Source organism: Bison bison, unplaced genomic scaffold (assembly GCF_000754665.1).
Source record: "Bison bison bison isolate TAMUID 2011002044 unplaced genomic scaffold, Bison_UMD1.0 scf7180017864303, whole genome shotgun sequence".
Taxonomy (NCBI): Eukaryota; Metazoa; Chordata; class Mammalia; order Artiodactyla; family Bovidae; genus Bison; species Bison bison.
In genome coordinates, this window is record NW_011494875.1 from 4387513 (window position 1) to 4409155 (window position 21643).

The 21643-nt window shown below is 38.0% G+C and overlaps 1 protein-coding gene across 1 annotated transcript in view; it reads left to right on the plus strand.

Moving 5' to 3' along the window:
- Positions 1-21643, plus strand: part of LOC104997048 (metabotropic glutamate receptor 1-like) — a gene marked incomplete at its 3' end in the record, with an annotated part of 372491 nt that overhangs the window by 132653 nt on the left and 218195 nt on the right. The window contains exon 2 of the mRNA XM_010851504.1: positions 12792-13041. Coding sequence (XP_010849806.1) covers positions 12792-13041 — 250 coding nt within the window. The remainder of the gene's footprint in view (positions 1-12791; positions 13042-21643) is intronic.

A 21643-nucleotide genomic window follows, 5' to 3' on the forward strand; every position in this document is an offset into this window, starting at 1 on the left:
TTCCTTCCAAGGAGTAAACGTCTTTTAATTTCATGGCTGCAGTCACCATCTGCAGTGATTTTGGAGCCCAGAAAAATGAAGTCAGATACTGATTCTACTGTTTCCCCATCTATTTGCCATGAAGTGATGGGATCTGATGCCATGATCTTCATTTTCTGAATGTCAAGCTTTAAGCCAAATTTTCCACTCTCCTCTTTCACCTTTATCAAGAAGCTCTTTAGTTCTTCTTCACTTTCTGCCATAAGGGTGGTGTCATCTGCATATCTGAGGTTATTGGTATTTCTCCCAGCAATCTTGATTCCAGCTGTGCTTCCGCCAGCCCAGCGTTTCTCATGATGTACTCTGCATATAAGTTAAATAAGCAGGGTGACAATATATAGCCTTGACATACTCCTGTTCCTATTTGGAACCAGTCTGTTGTTCCATGTCCAGTTCTAACTGTTGCTTCCTGACCTGCATACAGGTTTCTCAAGAGGCAGGTCAGGTGGTCTGGTATTCCCATCTCTTTCAGAATTTTCCACAGTTTATTGTGATCCACACAGTCAAAGGCTTTGGTATAGTCCATAAAGCAGAAATAGATGTTTTTCTGGAACTCTCTTGCTTTTTCGATGATCCAACAGATGTTGGCAATTTGATCTCTGGTTCCTCTGCCTTTTCTAAAACCAGCTTGAACATCTGGAAGTTCACAGTTCGTGTACTGCTGAAGCCTGTCTTGGAGAATTTTGAGCATTACTTTACTAGTGTGTGAGATGAGTGCAATTGTGTGGTAGTTTGAGCATTCTTTGGCACTGCCTTTCTTTGGGGTTGGAATGAAAACTGACCTTTTCTTTTCTTTTTTTTTTGAATTTTTACATGTGTCTATTTATTGATTGCTGGGAATAGAGCTTATTGAGAATACACTGACATGCATTCGAGGGGAGAAATTAACCAAACCTGAAAGGAAGCCATTCAATAAGCCTGAGAGTTAATAAGGTAGGAGAGACACAGTATGTAGGGTGACGTCAACAACCATGGAGGGCTGTCCTTAAGATGCCAGTTGCAAATGCTTTGGGAACTTCTCTGTTCTGAATTACTGTGGAACTACCAGGAGAGAGAGATCACCCTGCCTCTTTATGTTGTATGTACCACATATATAATTAAATAATTTTAAATTATGATCTGAGACATTCCAGTAATTTAATCTCTCTGTCCTTTTAAGTGTAACTGGAATTCTTTTAATTTATATCACTTTATTGTATCAATAAGTTCAACACCTTAGGGAAAAATTGACAATATGCTGTAAAAATCTGCTAATATTAGAACAGAGCATAAATCAGCAGATACAGGAATGATATGACTACAGTTTTTTGCATCTGTTGTGAATCTTTCCTAGATCTCATAGCTGCTTATAACTCTAAAGCATACAAATTGGTGTGGAGGAATTTGTAAAAATGGAATTGCCTTAAACAGTTCAAAGTGACAGTAAGTTTTTTTGCACATCAGTGAACAGCTTTCTTTCTAGCATTAGTTTAAAACTGACCTTTTCTAGTTCTGTGGCTACTGCTGAGTTTTCCAAGTTTGCTGGCATATTGAGTGCAGCACTTTCACAGCATCATCTTTCAGGATTTGAAATAGCTCAACTGGAATTCCATCACCTCCACTAGCTTTGTTTGTAATGATGCTTTCTAAGGCCCATTTGACTTCACATTCCAGAATGTCTGGCTCTAGGTGAGTGATCACACCATCATGATTATCTGGGTCTTGAAGATCTTTTTTTTTTTACAGTTCTTCTGTGTATTATTGCCACCTCTTCTTAATATCTTCTGCTTCTGTTAGGTCCCTACCATTTCTGTCCTTTATTGAGCCCATCTTTGCATGAAGTGTTCCCTTGGTAGGTCTAATTTTCTTGAAGAGGTCTCTAGTCTTTCCCATTCTATTGTTTTCCTCTATTTCATTGCATTGATCACTGAGGAAGGCTTTCTTATCTCTCCTTGCTATTCTTTGGAACTCTGCATTCAAATGGGTATATCTTTCCTTTCCTCCTTTACTTTTCGCTTCCCTTCTTTTCACAGCTATTCATAAGGCCTCCTCAGACAGCCATTTTGCTTTTTTTGCATTTGTTTTTCTTGGGGATGGTCTTGATTCCTATCTCCTGTACAATGTCTAAATTTAATACAATGTCTAAATTGTACTAAATAATACATGATTTATTTAGGTAAATTTAAAAACAATGATAATAAAAATAAAAAATATAATTATATTTAATTCTATCTTCTGCATATTCTTCAAACTTTATATACATACATATACATTAAAAATTCACCTTATACTTTGCATACTATTTTTAACATTTTAATACTCAATATGATATTCCTTTTACATGGAATACAACTTCATACAAGTATAGGAAACAGCTGCATGTATTCTTTATATCAGTATATAATAATTATTTAACCATCTCTTCCTGTAGAAAACAGTATTTTTTCTTCCCTGTTTTGGGATTTTTTTTTTTTTCTATTTTCCATTTACGTGCTGTGATGTAGATCTTTGTAACTGAAACTAAATGGACAATGGAATTATTTTCTGAAACTTAAATTTCTGAGTTGAAAAATATGAGTGTAATTTGAAGTATTGCTACTGCAGATTTTCCACCAAAAAAATCAGAACAGTTTATACAACCATTAGCAGTATATGAGTGCTCATTTCCATAAATTCTTGCCAATACGAGATATTTTCATTAAAAGCATACTACAGTGTTTGTATGTGTGTGTGTGTTTGTGGTGTGGTGGGCGGTACTTCTTCTGAACTCTTTACTAGATACAGTTTTCCCAGTTGTGATGGTATATTCAATATCACACAGGCAAGGACAGTGGATGGATAAGATAGGAACTGCTTCTGTGAACCGGTTTCTTCCATGTGACAACTGAAATGGAAAAATGCTGCTTTTCTCCAAGAATGATGATGTCCTATATATTTTTATACCACTTACATTTTCCCTTCTCTTAGCTTCTTTCTCCATATCATGAAGAATTTGAGTTAGAGAAACAACAAACTGGTGTATTACATAAAACTCTAAAATAGGTTAAGTATCTGAAACTTAAAGAAGATTCAGTGACAGAGAGACTCAATATAGACAAACACAGACTTTTGAATGCATTGTGTAAACACCAATAGTCCAAAAATAAAATGGAAAAGGAACTGCTTTTTTTTGCACCAATGACAGAAAAAATGATCTAGGGACAACTTGGAACAAGGTGACCATGAGTGGAGAGCAAAAAACTGCTGTTAAAGAAACAGTCACGAGCTTGAGTTTTATAAATAGGAACACAGAAATAAAGGAATCTAAAGCTCTTGAGTCAATGAAAAAGCCTAGGTCCAGTTTTAGATTCTACAACTTTAGAGAAACAGAGAGAATCACACTAGGCACCATTCTTGGATTTTTATTTGTTCCAGGAACTTTGTTCATCAATACACATAATTCAGTAATCACAACAATCCTTTGAGGTGCATGGTATGACCCCCATTCTGCACATTCTGCACAGGAGGAAAGAAGTCTAGAGAAAATACTTAAGGCTATCTCCTCATCCGGGGTCCAGGATTCAAACCAGGTTGGTCTGTCTCCAAGGCTCATCCTCTCATTCACTCAGCTACAAGTCATACAAGTCATCCTGAAAACAGGGTGGGGCAAAAGGACAAAGGTGCACCAATCCTACTGCATAGAGATGGCAGTCACTTTTGCTTAATCTTCTTCAACTTGGATGCTATGACTTTACCTGTCCAAAATGGGATAATTAGAGGTGGTATTGTGAAATTGCTGATACAAATGATTCTCTTCTGTTTGCTCTGACTGCCTTGTCTCAGGCACATCCTTCACTGACCTAGCATATAAATTCCCTTTGGTATGTCTAAAGCAGGTGATGACTCATTCACCTCTGACTGACCAGACCCATAATGCTGACTGCAGGTGTGTGAATGGAGCAGGAAAATACAACACCTTCTACACGTTAAGTGGGAGAACCAAGTAAATTAAAAGGTTGCCAGGAAAAGTTAAAAGAATAGGGGTTGTTTCTTTGGGAGGATAGAAAGCTGAATTGTGTCTTCCAGAAAGACTTTTTAAAAAAAGGAGAGAAAGGATTCAAACAAGCTGATATCTGTGTCCTCTGAGAGTGAAGGAGATATAAATTTAGATTTTGTTGTACAGGATTTAGATCACAAAGAAAATTTTCCTGATAGTAATGATTATTGGATATTGGCAGTAGGTTTCTTGAAGGTGCTGTGAAATCAATTTTCATTATCATAGTTCTTTTAAAAATGGGATATTTTCTTATTTGTCCAAGATGTCACAGTTCAGTTCAGTTTAGTTCAGTCATTCAGCCATGTCCGACTCTTTGCGACCCCATGAACTGCAGCATGCCAGGCCTCCCTGTCCATCACCAACTCCTAGAATTCACTCAAACTCATGTCCATTAAGTCGGTGATGCCATCCAGCCATCTCATCCTCTGTCGTCCCCTTCTCCTCCTGCCCCCAATCCTTCCTAGCAGGAGGCAGAATAATACGTTTTCAGGACCTTGGATAGGGACTGGCCCATAACCCAAGGGATGTATCATCAACCAGGGGCTTCCTGGGCTTCTCAGTGATGGAGAATCCATCTGCTAATGCAGGAGACAGGGTTTGATACCTGGTTCGGGAACATCCCCTGGAAAAGGAAATGACAATCCTCTCCAGTATTTTTGCTTGGGAAATCGTATAGACAGAGGAGCATGATGGGCTGTAGTCCATGGGCTTGCAGAGTCAGACATGAATTAGAATAAATAGCAACACAATAATAGTTCTGAGGACTAAGCAACAACACAACATAACACAACATTCTAAGACTACCACAGAATACCAAGGGACGAATGTAAGCATGAAGTAAGACAGAGATTGAGGAAGTCTAGTGCATAAGACTGGAGAAGGCAATGGCACTCCACTCCAGTACTCTTGCCTGGAAAATCCCATGGATGGAGGAGCCTGGTAAGCTGCAGTCCATGGTGTCGCTAAGAGTCGGACACGACTGAGCGACTTCACTTTCACTTTTCACTTTCATATATTGGAGAAGGAAATGGCAAACCACTCCAGTATTCTTGCCTAGAGAATCCCAGGGATGGGGGAGCCTGGTGGGCTGCCATCTATGGGGTTGCACAGAGTTGGACATGACTGAAGCGGCTTAGCAGCAGCAGCAGCGCATTAGACTAGTGAATCTTTGAAAATAATACCATTCCTTCTTTAAGGAAAGTGAAGAAATATGTACATATTTTCCCTGTATAAATATTTCCCCTCATATAACTGAGTTGTATGTGTGTAGGGATGAGATATTTTGAATGCTGTTGTTTGACCAAGGTCATTTATGAAGATGCAGTAACAGGAATTGGACTTCATTCAAAATAAATGCTGAAATGTTATTATAGCCACTAAGAAGAATTCAGATTGCTTTTTAAATGTCCTCAATATTTTAAGAGTTGAAGAAAAAACAATCAATATAAAGACCTACTTTTTCCCATGATGATAGTTCAATAATTATGAAACCCAAGACAATTTTATTTCATAGCTTGTTAGTAAAAACTTACCTACCAAATCACTACAAATCAATCTTTTGTGAATTAATGTCTGTCAATATGATCTGATAATAATCATATCTGTTGTTGTTCAGTCACTAAGTCATGTCCAACTCTTTGTGATCCCACGGACTGCAGGACACCAACCATATCTAACTTTTTAAAAAATCCTTATAGCTTAAAAAATTGAGGTGTTGTCATTGTTTTGAGATAGTTCTAGTTTTTACCCCTATTTTCAGTACTTTTATTAATTTTGCCCTTGTATAATATGTCCACATCTATTATGTTTAGATACTTTTGTTATTCAACTATAGAGATTTATTTGCAAACCCCATGTTCTCTCTCATTAATCCCCCACATATTCTATTTAAAGGCTTGTTTTGCAGAATATCTTGATACTCTGCAAATTTACAGAATATTCTTACAGAATTTTTACAGAATATTTACAGAATACTCTCTGTAAATCTTTTTCTCATATAACTAATGTAGGATAAAAATGTTTCAATATATTTCAATTTTATGTTTTATGGACTTTGTCAGATGCCATTCTTCCTTCTCTCTCTTACTCTCTAGGATTTGGGCAACATCATAACAGTGATAAAGTCTGTTATAAAATCTGCTACAACACAGCAACATATAGCACATTTCCATGTTGCACTCTGGTAGTGGTATGCCAGATGCTTTACTTGAGATCTGCTGTACAGAGTGTCATTCTATAAACCAAGAACCTTCTGTTCCAATGAAACTTCTCTACTCATTGTCTCTAAAAGTACCTTTTGTGGATTCTAATTCACTTTCACTTACTCTGAAAGCCAGTCCCTTGCTTACATTCTTCAAGAACTCAGTTTCATTCCTACTTTTCCCAAGAGGTATTCTCTGATCATCTCTGCTTTCTCATTCAGAAATTTAGAATTGTGGTATTTTGCATATCACATGTAGCATATTCAGCTTGGTACTGTTGCTGTATTTTGTGTGCTTGTGTCATGACTTCATAGCTGTATGATAAGTCTGTGTAGGAAGCAGTATAAAATGGTGGTTATGAGTGAGAGCTTCTGTGTTAGATGTTGAATCCTACCTTCACTGTTTGATCTTAGGCAAAGTATATAGCTTGTAAGAGCTTCCACATTCCCATCTGAGCTATAACTTTTATATGGAGTGCTTCTGATGGAAAGATAAAATGCTTAGGTATTTAGCACAGTGCCAGATACATAGGAAATAGTCATCAAATAGTCATAGGAATAGTTGAAGGTAAAGCCAGTGTCCAATAATTCTGGGCAACTCTTCAAAGTGCAGAGCCTAGGGACTTTTTTCAAGTTGAGAGCTCAATAAACTATTTGAATGAAAATATGCAGCTCCTTACCAGACCTGAGTATTAACACTTCAATTCAGTTCAGTCACTCAGTCACGTCCGACTCTTTGCAACCCCATGGACCGCAGCATGCCAGGCTTCCTTGTCCATCACCAACTCCCGGAGCTTGCTCAAACTCACGTCCCTCGAGTTGGTGATGCCATCCAACCATCTCATTCTCTGTTGTCCCCTTCTCTTCCTGCCCTCAATCTTTCCCAGCATCAGGGTCTTTTCCAATGAGTCAGTTCTTCACATCAGGTGGCCAAAGTACTGGAGCTTCAGCTTCAGCATCAGTCCTTCCAATGAATATTCAGGACTGATTTCCTTTGGGTTTCTTTGGTATTAAAACTTATATAGCACTTTTAAGAGTTTTATTATGTCAGTTCTTTATATATTCAAAACTCCTCCTAAGCCTCACAGAAAAGTATCTTTAAAAATTTCTCACTACCAGGAAAGGCAAAAGGAGATCTGGGTGGTCAGATGGAAAGGGGAAGGGAGACAGAAGACAGGTTCTGTGCTAAGTAATTTATTTTCAGGCTGGCATCATTTGGCTGTGACCTGGGAGGCAGGCAAAGAGCACATGTCTTTTAGTTTTCTTTCTATCTGTGGAAAAAATCTGTTTCTATTTTAAGATCCAGAATAAAATCATGTTCTTTTCCCCCAGATTTTTGAGGTATAATTGACAAACAAAATAGCTTATGTTTAAGGTGTGCAATGTGGTAGTTTGAAATACATATACTTTGTGAAATAATTACTACAGTCAAGTTGATTCACACATCCGTTACCTCATATAGTTACTTCTCTTGTTTTTTTCTGAGAACATTTAAGAAACTCTCAGCAAATTTGAAGTACACAATACATATTATTAGCTATAGATTATTATTATTAGAATATATATATATATATGTCACTAACTGTATAGTCACCATGCTGTACAATAGATCCTCAGAACTTACTCATAACTGAAGTTTTCCATTCTTGACCAACATCTCCCCAGTTTCTCCATTCCCTTACTTCTGGTAACCACTGTTCTACTCTTGCTCTATGAGCTTAACTCTTTTAGATTTCACGTATAAGAGAGATCATACAGTATTTGTCTTTTTATGTCTGGCTTATTTCACTTAACATAAAGTCCTCTAAGTTCACCAATGTTATTGCAAGCGGTGGTCTTTTTTGTTGTTGTTCAGTCACGAAGTTGCGTCCGAATCTTTGTGACCCCAGGAACTACAGCATGCCAGGCTTCCCTGTCCTTTACTGTCTCCCAGAGTATGTGCAAACTCATGTCCATTGAGTCTGTGATGCCGTCCAAACATCCAGCCATCACTCTCCTCCTCCTTCCCTCAATCTTTCCCAGCATCAGGATCTTTTCCCATGAGTTGGATCTTTGTATCAGGTGGCCAAAGGATTAGAACTTCAGCTTGAGCATCAGTCCTTCCAACAAATATTCAAGGTTGATTTCCTTTAGGATTGACTGGTTTGATCTCCTTACAGTCCAAGGGACTCTCAGGTGTCTTCTCCAGCACCACAGTTTGAAAGTATCAGTTGTTCTGTGCTCAGCCATCTTTATGGTCCAACTCTCACATTCATACATGACTACTGGAAATTTTTTAATGACAAATATTTCATTTTGTGGCTAATATTCCATTTTATGGCTAATGTTCTATTAATAATATTCCACTCCATGTGTATGTAACATATTATTACATTTTCTTCATCCATTCATTCACCCATCAATGGACACTTAGGCTATTTCCATATCTTGGCTATTTGTGATACTTATTTCATTTCCTTTGTTTATATCCTTAGTAGAGAGATTAGTTCCCTGGTAGCTTAGATGGTAAATAATCTGCCTGCAATGTGGGAGACCTGTGTTTGATCCCTGGGTTGGCAAGATCCCCTGGAGAGGGGAATGGCTACCCACTCTAGTATTCTGGCCTGGAGAATTCCATGGACAGAGGAGCCTGGCAGGCTATAATCCATGGGGTTGCAAAGAGTTGGACATGACTGAGCAACTTTCACTTTCAGAGTAATTTCTGGATCGTATAGTAGTTTCATTTTAAAATTATGGAGAACTTCATATTGTTTTCCATAATGGCTGTACCAGTTTATATCTCTTCCAACAATGGTGACTCCAATGGTAAAAAGTCTGTCTGCAGTGCAGGAGACCCAGGTTCGATCCCTGGATTGGGAAGATCCCATGGAGAAGGGCATGGCAACCCACTCCAGTGTTCTGTCCTGAGAATTCCATGGACAGAGGAGCCTGGCGAGCTACAGTCCATATGGTCGCAAAGAGCCAGACATGACTGAAGTGACTTAGTATGCATGCACAACAGTGTCCAAGGATTCCTTTTTCTCCATACCCTCGCTAACAAGAGGCACTTTCTTTAGGCAGCTTTTCCTGATTCCTAACCTACAGCATCTCTATTTAATATTTACATTCATGTTTGTCATGTCATTTCTACTAAATAAAAGTACTGCAATGTGATTTTAAGTTTCCCAGAGGTGATTTTCTTCCTCTTTTGTATAGTATTTGTATCTAGTACTATCATCAATGTAACAAGTACACAAGAGGTAATATTTATGAATGTGATATTTAAAATATAAAGATTTATAAATGTGAAAGTTATTATTCTTGGTCTTATATTAGAATTACCTTCATAGAAATACTGGAGAAGGCAATGGCAACCCACTCCAGTACTCTTACCTGGAAATTCCCATGGACGGAGGAGCCTGGTAGGCTGAAGTCCATGGGGTCGTGAAGAGTCAGACACGACTGAGCAAATTTACTTTCACTTTTCACTTTCATGCATTGGAGAAGGATATGGTAACCCACTCCAGCATTCTTGCCTGGAGAATCCCAGGGATGGAGGAGCCTGGTAGGCTGCCGTGTATGGGATTGCACAGAATCAGACATGACTGAAGTGACTTAGCAGTAGCAGCAGCATAGAAATATGCTAGTTTGGAGTCTCAGCCTTCATAAGAGAAATTAGCAGTTTAAATATGATCTATCACATCATATTCAGCTCTCAATCAATTGGTATAATGAATAACTACCCTACAAATAAGAAAATATGAATAAATAAATTGAAACAAGTATGTCATAGAAGCATTTAAACTATGCCATTTAAAAAAATTATAAAAACATACATGTTTAATTGCTTGTTGCTATTAAGTTGGTCAATGAGAATTCTTTCAAACTGTCCAAAAAACAAAAGAGATACAAGCAGTAACTTAGGAATAAGGCAGACTGTTCCAATTCTAACACAAAGAAGCTTCATGCCTATTGGTGAGCCATTTTACTTGGCCCAATTTCCTTGCTGTAGCCTGAAGAGTTTGGATAGAGTATGTCTAAAGCCTTTACTAGACTGAAAACCAAGAATTTTCTTATTTGAATGCATAGAATATTCTTGCTCATTTAGTCTGCTTGTGTTTTGATAAAAGAGTAAAACCATTTTCTGTGATCAGAGTCCAAAGATAGACCCTAGCAATTGAGTTGCTTCCCTTGTAACACCATTTTATGATGCCTTTTTAGTGCCTTTGGCTGAAAGAGTTGGCTGGTAATGTCTATGTACCTCATAGATTTCTGAACCTGCCTTTATTGTGAGTAAGCGGCATCTGACTTCCTTCCTTGCACCCTCTGCTGCAGACAGATGAGCCATTCACTTGCCAGCTGCAGTCTTCCCCTTATTATCAGTTAGTGCCTCTTGTCTGAGCCATGATATGCTTCCAAAGTCCAGGGAGCTGAGGATTTTGTCATGTGTTCAATCTTCCATTTGGGTTTTACTGGACTGTATGAGGCCACTGAAGGTAGTTAAAAGAAGAGGCAAAAACTTTAATTTGGTAATTTAGTATTATGGAACAGGAAACAAGAACGTTTTCTTTTTAAAAAGACAGGATAATCTTATTAGATTTCAACAATGTCCATGAAAATTTTATAGACATTGAGATTTCAATAGTAAGTTCTTAATGGATAGTATCATTGTTTTAAAGTTCTTTTACTTAACTCTTGCTATATATTGTGCAATAAATGTGATATGTGATATTTACCTTGAAAAAATTTGAAAGCTAATGCCAGACTGTCCACTAAAATTTGAACTACTCTTACCAAAAGTGAATGTATTTGTGCCTTTCCAATAATGAACATCATGAATCTTTGAAATTCTGACAATCTGATAAATAAATAGTATCATGAAAAAATAGCATCTTATTTTAACTGTACTATCTTCATAATTACTGAGATTCAGTGATTTTTTTCATATACTATTACCCACTTTTACTTATATTGTTTTCATTGCTTATTTATAATTTTTGCCTCTTCATCTACTGGGTTGTTACAACAAATGTAGTTTTACTGTGCATTTAGTGTCTAGAATTATTCTAAATACTAAGACTACATCATTGGATAAATGAATTATGACTTATTCAGAACAAGATGTTCTCATGGAACTAGGGGGAAGAGAAAACTAAATAAGAAAAAATTTCAGGTAATGTACAAAAATTAGAAAAATCAAGGGATATGATCAGCATTAACTGGCAGGTTACTTTGAGCTGAGTACAAAATAAAATATGAGGTTGAAAAAATTGCTGGAGATGGAATGGTAAAATATATGCGCTCTAATGATGAGGACAAAAACAGAGACTGGGATGCTTGATATCCACATTCAGAGATATTAGAAACATTTGTGAATACAAGGTTAAACGTGTGAACATGAAAGTAACTGAGTTACAGGAAATATCACTGGATAGAGGAGGTTGAGAAAACCCAAGTCATTTACATGGGTATCAAAATCCCTAAACTTGGAGACAGGCGTGGAGGTACAGAGGACGTGGGGGCTAAATCCATCCGTGAAATAGAGAGATGGGGAGCTGACATGATGTGATACTTGTCTTTTGTGGCATTTTTGTTATTTATTTGTTTCTGCACTAGGTCTTCACCGTTGTGCACAGGCTTTCTCTAGTTACGACCAGCATGGGCTACACTCTAGTTGCGGTGCCTGGGCTTCTCATTGCAGTGGCTTCTCCTGTGAAGCAGGAGCTCTAGGCTTGTGGGCTTCACTAGTTGTGGTGCCGGAGCTTAGTTGTCCAGGGGCATGTGGAATCTTCTGAAATCAGGGATCAAACCTGTGTCCCCTGCATCGGCAGGCAGATCCTTAACCACTGGACCACCAGGGAAGAAGTCCTGATACTTGCTTTATTTCATTGATTTCTATTTCTTACTTTTAAAGTATATTTTATTATAATAATATTGAAACCAAAGCATAAGACCAAATCTCCTATAATTCTTTCACTTTATCAGAGGCTATTGATAAAGTGAAAGAATTTTATGATTGATCCCTGTAGCAGCTTCGATTGAGCCTTGTAGCCGGTTTTTATCTGTGTAGTCCAGCCTGGCCAGGTGCTCCATTTGCTTGGCTTACTCACTCTTCATGGAAATGTGGCAGGACTTGCTATCAGCTTGAATGTCTGCTCTTAACCTGGCAGCCAGATGAAGCAAGTCCTCAACTGAACATGTCTCATTGTGCTGGCTGACCTCCTATCCCTATGTGCTGACCTCTCCCATATCGCTAAAATCTGGGACAGCCACTAGTGATGATGGCTGTAAAACAGGACAGCATATTTTATGTCTCAAAACCATTTTCACTGTGGACACCCAAGTTACTAATTTTCTATTTCTTTCAGAGTTGATAGTTTGATTACATTTGATTATTTTCTTTACTCCATCCAGATCTTCCTTCAGTCCCAGTTATATTTTCAAATTACTTGGCAAGTCAGTTCTCTCTGTTCTCTGGGACTAATGAGTCTTTGTTCTAGCTTGTGAGTACTGTCCTTGTCAGGTTGTCTTGAACATCTGCTGATTGTTTCTGGACAGGGAATTATGGTGAGAGCGGAATGGATGCTTTCAAAGAGCTGGCCGCCCAGGAAGGCCTCTGCATCGCCCACTCAGACAAAATCTACAGCAACGCTGGGGAGAAGAGCTTTGACCGACTTCTGCGCAAGCTCCGAGAGCGGCTTCCCAAGGCCAGAGTGGTGGTGTGCTTCTGCGAAGGGATGACTGTCCGGGGCCTCCTGAGCGCCATGCGGCGCCTTGGCGTCGTGGGCGAGTTCTCACTCATCGGAAGGTAAATTTCTATCTCTTTCTCCCTCTCTTTCTCTATCTCTCTCTAACACCCCCCACACAACTTGCTCTCATTGAACTGGACTCCCTGACTCCAAAACAGTGAGATGTGCTTTGGTCCTGAATCTCACTGAGAGTGAGGCTATTGCCGTTTTCATGATAAAGAAGAGCAGAGCAGAGCAGTGGATGACAAGATGATGAGAGAGTTTCAGAAAAAAGCGGGAAATTGTTGCTGGAATGTTTTGTCGTGGTAAATTGTTCTTTTCATTTGCTTCTGGGCTTCTACCTCTCCTCCTCCCCAAACCGCATGTCTTATATTCCTAAGTATAGATATCTTAACGAGGTCTTGGTGGATAAAGGGTAGTAGTGAAGATGGAAATATATATTCAGGTCTGAAATGTAGAAGACTAGCTGAATGCAGGTGTGGACATGCAGCCAAACTCTGGTACTTGGTCATTTAATCTCTTACATATATGGGATGGCCAATAGTGGTGCTGTCAGCATGTGATTTCTGGAATTGCAGGTGGTGGGTTAGTCTGTCTTCTTTCTATACCATGTGTACTTGTGTGGGAATAGATTTTCAATATCATCATATTTTTCATAGGATCTTTGACCTAACAGGTATCTTGTTTAATTTGCCTTCTTCTAATATGAATACATGACAGAACTGATGAATTTTTCCAAGGAACCTACTAAACGTACCAGAATGAAAGCTTCCTCTGATCTCTGACTCTGCTGCTGCTGCTAAGTCGCTTCAGTCATGTCCGACTCTGTGCGACCCCTGAGACGGCAGCCCACCAGGCTCCCCTGTCCCTGGGATTCTCCAGGCAAGAACACTGGAGTGGGTTGCCATTTCCTTCTCCAATGCATGCAAGTGAAAAGTGAAAGTGAAGTCTCTCAGTCATGTCTGACTCTTAGCGACCCCATGGACTGCAGCCCACCAGGCTCCTCCGTCCATGGGATTTTCCAGGCAAGAGTACTGCAGTGGGGTGCCATCGCATTTTTTCCAGATCTCTTTTTCTCCTCCATCTTCTCTTCTGGCTAAAGTACAATCTTTTCTCACCTGCCAAAGTGCCTTAACCACTCACCCCCTTCTCTAGGAAAGTGGATAGAGTGGTGTGGACACTTACCCAGGACCTTTTCCTTCTGACCTGCCCTTGTAATAATGACTGAAATGCTAGTAAAACCAGGTTTACTATCATCTGGAGCTAGACGCACAGAGCCCATCAAAGACTTTTGAGTAGAAGGTAGGACAGAAATACAATTAAATGAATAAAGAAACAAAGAAATGATCTAAGAGCTATGAAGTCAAGGTCAAAGTATAATTCAAGATTTAAAAAAATGATTGAATTTGGGTGAAATTGACACACTGCCACAGAGTGTCTTTTTGGCTTTTTTGACATGATGCAGTTGTTTGAAGCTATTTAAGAAAGCATCTCTAAAGAAGATGTGTTTAAAGAAGGAATGTTACTTCCTTTATGAGTGAAAAAGAATGTAAACAGCATTGTTGAAATGTTACGTGGAATAACCATTCTTAATATATGCACAGGACAGATGACAGATAGATATTTAATTTTTTAATTGATTTTTAAAGTGACTGCTTTTATGAAGGGTGCTGGTTTTTTAAAAAATTCTCATGTTTACCATATTCAAAAGAAGAAAAGTCTGTTTTGCTGGATTCATTCCATTTAATATCTCCAAAGAGAAGCTTACAACCTGGATTCTGGAGATCTTGAGCAGAATGTAGCAAATATGTGAGCTTTGGGGGGGTATAAAGACAACCTAGTGATGACTAAATTCTGTACTGAGTAATTGGAGTGTAAAGAGTTCATTCCCTTATCTTATCTCTCTGGGTCTTGCTTACCTGCTAATAATGGAACTGAGTCCATATAGGTATTTCTGAGTCTCACATGTGCTTCTTCCTGATGAGGTCACCTGCCTGGGATATCTACTTCTTTTACTCCTCTCTTTCTCTGCCTCGGGCTCTACTGATGTATCCTAAAGATACCGTAATCACAACGAGCACCTGTGCTTCTAAGGACACTTCCTGTACAATAGTCACTGCCAGTAAAGCTTGGAACCCTGGAGATGTCAAAGCTACGGCATGCAGTGCTTTTCTGATTTTCTGGGCTGTATACCATGAGGGTCTATCAAGGTGGCTTTTACTCTCATATATTAGAGAATTTGGTGGAAAACCCATTCTTTGTTCATAGCTCTCTCCCTTCCTTGGGAGAGATATGAATCCAGATATGAGTCCAGAGGGAGCTGAGCTGGCAATAAAGACGAGAAGTAACACTACGGCATACCTAGTTAGCCTTTCCTTCAGAAGCTTGATTCTCCCAATTCCTGTATGATGAATTCTAACCCAAACACTCCCCTCTTTCTCATGCCAATGACATTTGATTAGCTTGGTTCCCTAATTTTTGCAGACATGTCCAGAAGGGTTCTAGTTTAATACCAAGTTGCAACTTCTAGCTACATTTGTAGTGCTGTCAAAAAGATCTCCTTCCCATATAAGGGGCTTTAACTTACCAAATACTAAACTCCTTTGAGGTCAGGAGCCACTATTTAGTTTCTTTCACAATACATGGTCTAGTTCTGGATGCTGCTGATTTCAGAGAAGACATTGTATAGATGGCGATGGGCCTCTTTTAATAGAGATAAAAATAAGTAATCATGGTGTAGACTGCAGCAAGATACATTTAGTTAAGAAAAAAATAACAGAAATTCCTAAATGGAGATTTGTGTTCCTTTGCCTCCCCTTGACTCCTCTTTTCTCTTACATGTCACATCCAACACAGAAAGAAATATTGTTTGTGCTACAGTCAAAACATATATAGACTTTGATGACTTAATACCATTCTTTCCATTACCATCCTAGTCCAAGCCAACATCATCTCTCCCTTGGGTTTTTGTAAAAACCTACTAATTGATCCTTGCCCCTTCCCACATCTATTCTTAAGGTAAAGGGGTCTTCTAAAAATTTAAGTCAGGTAATGTCTTTTAATCTTACATGCTCAATGCCTGAAAATGGCTTTTCATTTTTCTCATAACAAAGTCCTTGCAATGGCCTTCAAAGTTTATATTCTGTCACCAGGACTGAGTTTTTTATAATGGAATAATAAACCATCATGACAAATAAAATTTTAGAAAGTTCTCAGAGATCTTAAAAATCCTGTATTTAATGAATATATGTAGTCGAAAACCAAAACAAAATATGAGCTAAGAGTTCTAGCTCAGCCACAGAGTAATCCCATGTGATCTTGTCATTTTTTGTCTCTGTCTTTTTTCCTTATAAAAATTAATGACTTGGCTCCAGATCATCTTTAAATATTTTTCAAGTTCTAGAATTTATAATATATTAAGACCATATGACTGAACTATGTTCAAAAATAATGTATTTATAGATTCATTTTTTCTAAAGTTATTCATGAATTTAGATTAATCAGTATGCACTTTTTGCCAGTCACCTTGTAAAAACCTGGAGAATTTATTAAATAGAACTGCTTAGAATTAGTGTCTTAATTTGTGGTCATGGAATGTAGCCAGCATATCCACGTAAAAATCAAACCTTTGACTTTGGACAAATTGGAATAATATTCTTATCAAGTAAGTTAACTAACCATAGTCAAGATAATCATCACACAAAAGAATCATTCTTTCTTAGTTCTTAAAACTACCTCCCTCAAGATGCTTCTCAAATTGTGCAGAGCATATCTATAATTATATTTTAATTGTGATGGTGATGATGATGGTGATGGTGATGATGATAATCGTGATAACATTTGTTTAGGACTTACTGTTTTAAGCACTTGGTATGTGTTCAATGCTCAGTTGCTCAGTCATGTTCGACTCTTTGGGACCCCATGGACTGTAGCCTGCCAGACTCCTCTGTCCATGGAAATTTCCAGGCAAAAATACTGGACTGGGTTGCCATTTCCTTCTCCAGGGTATCTTCTGTGAGCTGAGCATCAGACACACATCTCTTGTGTCTCCTGCATTGGCAAGTGGATTCTTTACCACTGCTCCACCTGGGAAGCCCCTCTAAGCATTTTATATACATAAACTTACTTGGCATAACAATCTGACAAAATAGATACTGATATCATTTGTTTTAATGTATAGAGATGTAAAGAACTTGTCAAAAAGTGTTGTAGTTGGGATGTGAAACTAGACAATGTAACTACAGAATTCATTCACTAACTTAAACTGTGTGATTGTTTTATGTATGAGATATTAGCTTTTAGTTTTAGTTTTTTTTTTTTCAGTTTGTTCTCTCTTTTAGATATTTATTTCATTGTTTAGAGCCACCTTATTTGGGAAAATAAACTGAGGTATCTCTGATAAATTATTTTATATTTCTAATTATTTGAATCCTTTTTATTTCTCTCTCAGTGTTAAATGTTTTACATGATATTTCAAAAAGGGGGACCTTATTTTCAAGCTCATTATCTTTAACCTGAGACTCCACAATATAATTCTCTATTTGCATACCAGTCTTTATCTATGGAACTTGTTATTGTTTAGTCACTAAAAAAATGGCACAAAAAGAGTCAGACATGACTTAGTGACTAAAACACCAAAACAGTCTCTAAATTGTGTTTGACTCTTTTGTGACCCCATGGACTATAGTCTGCCAGGCTCCTCTGTCAATGGGATTTGCCAGGTAAGAATACTAGAGTGGGTTGCCCTTTCTTTCTCCAGGGTATCTTCCCAACCCAGGGATCAAACCCACGTCTCCTGCATTGGTGGGTGGATTCTTTACCACTAAGCCAACAGGGAAGCCCATCTATGGAACTATACCTATGTAAAACCTGATTTGGAATAAGTAGGTAATAATTCTTTGAAATCCTCTGTTATAATTATAAAATTCTAAAAATTAAGCAAAGATTTGTTCTAATTCCTATATTGTTCTTTTATTTGAAGAAAGTGAAAATAAGCATGGTTTACTTGTGTAAATACATACAAATAGCTGCCATTTATTGAAGGTTTGGCATGTACTAAACTAATAATATATGATATCTCCAGTCTTAACAACCTGAAAGGTTGATTTGCAAGATAAAGAAGTTAAACAATTTCCCCAATTACTAAATTAATAAGTTGTTGTTGTTGTTGCTGTTCCAGTGGACTGCAGTGGACCAGGCTTCCCTGTCCTTCACTGTCTCTTGGCATTTGCTCAAACTCATGTCCATTGAGTTGGTGATGCCATTCAACCATCTAATTCTTTGTTACTCCCTACTTCTCCTGCCCTGAATCTTTTCCAGCATCAGGGTCTTTTCCAAAGAGTCAGCTCTTCACATCAGGTGGCCAAAGGACTTGAGCTTCAGCTTCAGCATCAGACATTCCAATGAATATTCAGAGTTGATTTCCTTCACTATTGACTGGTTTGATCTCTTTGCTGTCTAAGGGACTCTCAAGAGTCTTATCCAAAATCAGAATTTTGAAAGCATCAATTCTTTGGCACTCAGCCTTCTTTATGGTCCAATTTTCACACCTGTACATGACTACTGGAAAAACCATATCTTTGACTATATGGACCTTTGTTGGCAAAGTGATGTCTCTGCTTTTTAATACACTGTCTAGGTTGGTCATAGCTTTTCTTTCATGGAGCGATCGATCATCTTTTAACTTGATGGCTACAGACAACGTCTGCAGTGATTTTGGAGCCCAAGAAAATAAAGTCTATCACTGTTACCATTGTTTCCCCATCTTTTTGCTGTGAAATGATGAGAGCAGATGCCATGATCTTCATTTTTTGAATATTGAGTTTTAAGCTAGCTTTTTCACCCTCTTTTTAAAATTTTATCAAGAGGCACTTTAGTTCCTCATCACTTTAAAGAGGTATCATCTATGTGTCTGAGGTTGTTATTTCTCCTGGCAATCTTGATTCCAGTTTGTGAGTCATCCAGCCCAGCATTTTGCATGATGTAATCTGCATAGAAGTTAAATAAGCAGGGTGACAATATACAGTCTTGTCATAGTTCTTTCCTAATTTTGAACCAATCCATTTTTCCATGTTCATTTCTAACTGTTGCTTCTTGTCCTGCCTACAGGTTTCTCAGGATAAAGTTAAGGTGGTCTGGTATTCCCATCTTTTGAAGAATTTTCCACAGCTTGTGATCCACACAATCAAAGGCTTTAGCATAGGCAATGAAATAAAAATATATGTTTTCTTGGGTTCCTTTGACTTTTCTATGATCTAACTGATGAAAATTTAATCTCTGGTTCCTCTGCCTTTTCTAAATCCAACTTGTACATCTGGAAGTTCTCAGTTCTCACTTACTGCTAAGCCTTGCTTGAAGGATTTTGAGCATTACCTTGTTAGCATGTGAAATGAATGTAACTGTATGGTAATTTGAACATTCTTTGACATTGCCCTTCTTTGGGATTGGAGTAAAAACTGACCTTTTCCAGTCCTGTGACCACTGCTGAAAGAGTTTTCCAAATTTGCTGGCATATTGAGTGCAGCACTTTCACAGCATCATCTTTTAGGATTTGAAATAGATCAGCCAGAATTCCATCACCTCCACTAGTTTTGTTTATAGTAATGCTTTCTAAGGCCTACTTGACTTCACACTCCAAGATGTCTGGCTCTAGATAAGTGGCCCATGCCATTTGTCTGGGTCATTAAGACCTTTTTTGTATAGTTCTGTGTATTTTTGCCACATCTCTTTTGCTTCTGTTAGGTCCTTGACATTTCTGTCCTTTATTGTGCCCATCACTGCATGAAATATTCCCTGGTATCTCTAATTTTCTTTAAGATATCTCTAGTCTTTCCCATTCTATTGCTTTCCTCTATTTCTTTGCATTGTTCACTTAAGAAGGCTTTATTATCTCTCCTTGCTATTCTTTGGAACTCTGCATTTATTTGGGTATATCTTTCCCTTTCTCCTTTGCCTTTCACTTTTCTTCTTTTTTCAGCTACTTATAAGGCCTCCTCAGACAACCATTTTGCCTTCTTGCATTTCTTTTTCTTGGGGATTGTTTTGGTCACCACCTCCTATACAGTGTTATGAACCTCCATCTATAGTTCTTCAGGTACTTTCTTTTCAGATCTAATCCCTTGAATCTATTCATCACCCCCACCGTATAATCATAAAGGATTTGATTAGGTCATATCTGAATAATCTAAGCTGTGATTTTTGTGTTCTGGCAGAAGTTGAGCACATGTCCTTCTACTCCACCATTTTGATCAGGCAAAATTCAAATTACCTACTATACCGTAGCATCATATAGATATACAAATGTCAAATTGTAACCTCATCAATGATGAGAGTCAGAAATGACTGAGTGATTCACACACACACACACATAATGGTAGGAACCAGATTATATATATATATATATATATATTTTCCTTATCATGCCAAGTACAATGTTTTGATATGTTCATTGTTTAGGAACTATGTCAGAAGGCTTGGAGTGTCATGGTGAGATAGGATAGCTTCGTGTGTGGTCCTGAGTTCTCTTTCATATTCCAGGATCAGTAAGTTTTACCTAGTGTGGTAAGGCTTGATGTTCTGCAATCAGCCTCTGTTTCTATAATTTGTCTGTAAAGTTGGGTCTAATATTTGCTTACCTCTCAGGTTGTTGTATTTGTCTATTCACAAAATGCTTATTTGTTTTAAAACAAAACTGAGTGTCAGTATTATGTCTGTCAGAGACACAGTCTTTACTGAGGTTGAAGAAGAGATTTCTGGCTTTCATCCTATTCCTAGAGTTGGCATTTCCTTGGCACCTACCCTGGCTTCCTCCTCTTGGGAAGCCCTTCTAGTAGATTTACAGTCTACCTTTTTAGGAGTCTCTGTTTAGATACACTTAGGTATGACATATTTAATTATGTATTTCCTAGACCCTTCTAGTTAGTGGATTCTGACATCTTATTTCTACACTATAAGTAACAAGCACCCAATAAAGATAATTAGGTCAATAACCTTCCATTTCATCCCTTCTCTCTTGATCAGTCAATTTATAGTATGTGGTCCTTAAATTTAAAGTGCCCGTTCCTTTCTTGGGTCTTCCCTGGTAGCTCAGATTGTAAAGAATCTGTCTGTAATGTGGGAGAGCCTGGTTCGATCCCTGGCTCGGGAGGATCCCCTGAAGAAGGGAGTGCCTACCCATTCCAGTATTCTTGCCTGGAGAGTTCCATGGGCAGAGGAACCTGGTGGGCTACAGTCGATGGGGTCACAAAGCATTGCTCACACTGAGCAACTAACACACTCACACTTTCATCTTTCGCTTCTTTTTCACATCCCTTTCTTATTGGTGTGTACTGTTTTACCTGTCATCTCTCCCACCTTTGTAATCTTCTCATTCACTAGATCCACTTTCTGTTATCTGTCATTAAAGAGAAATCCTCCAAATCCCCAATCTAAAATCTTATCTGTGAAAACACTAACACCACAATGTATGAGGTGAAAGCATAAGAAACAACCTTAGACACATTTTTAAAATATGACTGAAATGGAGCAATTACTTTATCTGGAAAGAAGCCTACAGTTTCATTTTAAAACAAAGGAAATACTTGTTTTTTACAGTGTATTTTTTTTTACAGTATATTTTTTACAGTGTATTTTTACAGTGTATCTTTTTTTCTAGAACCTAAA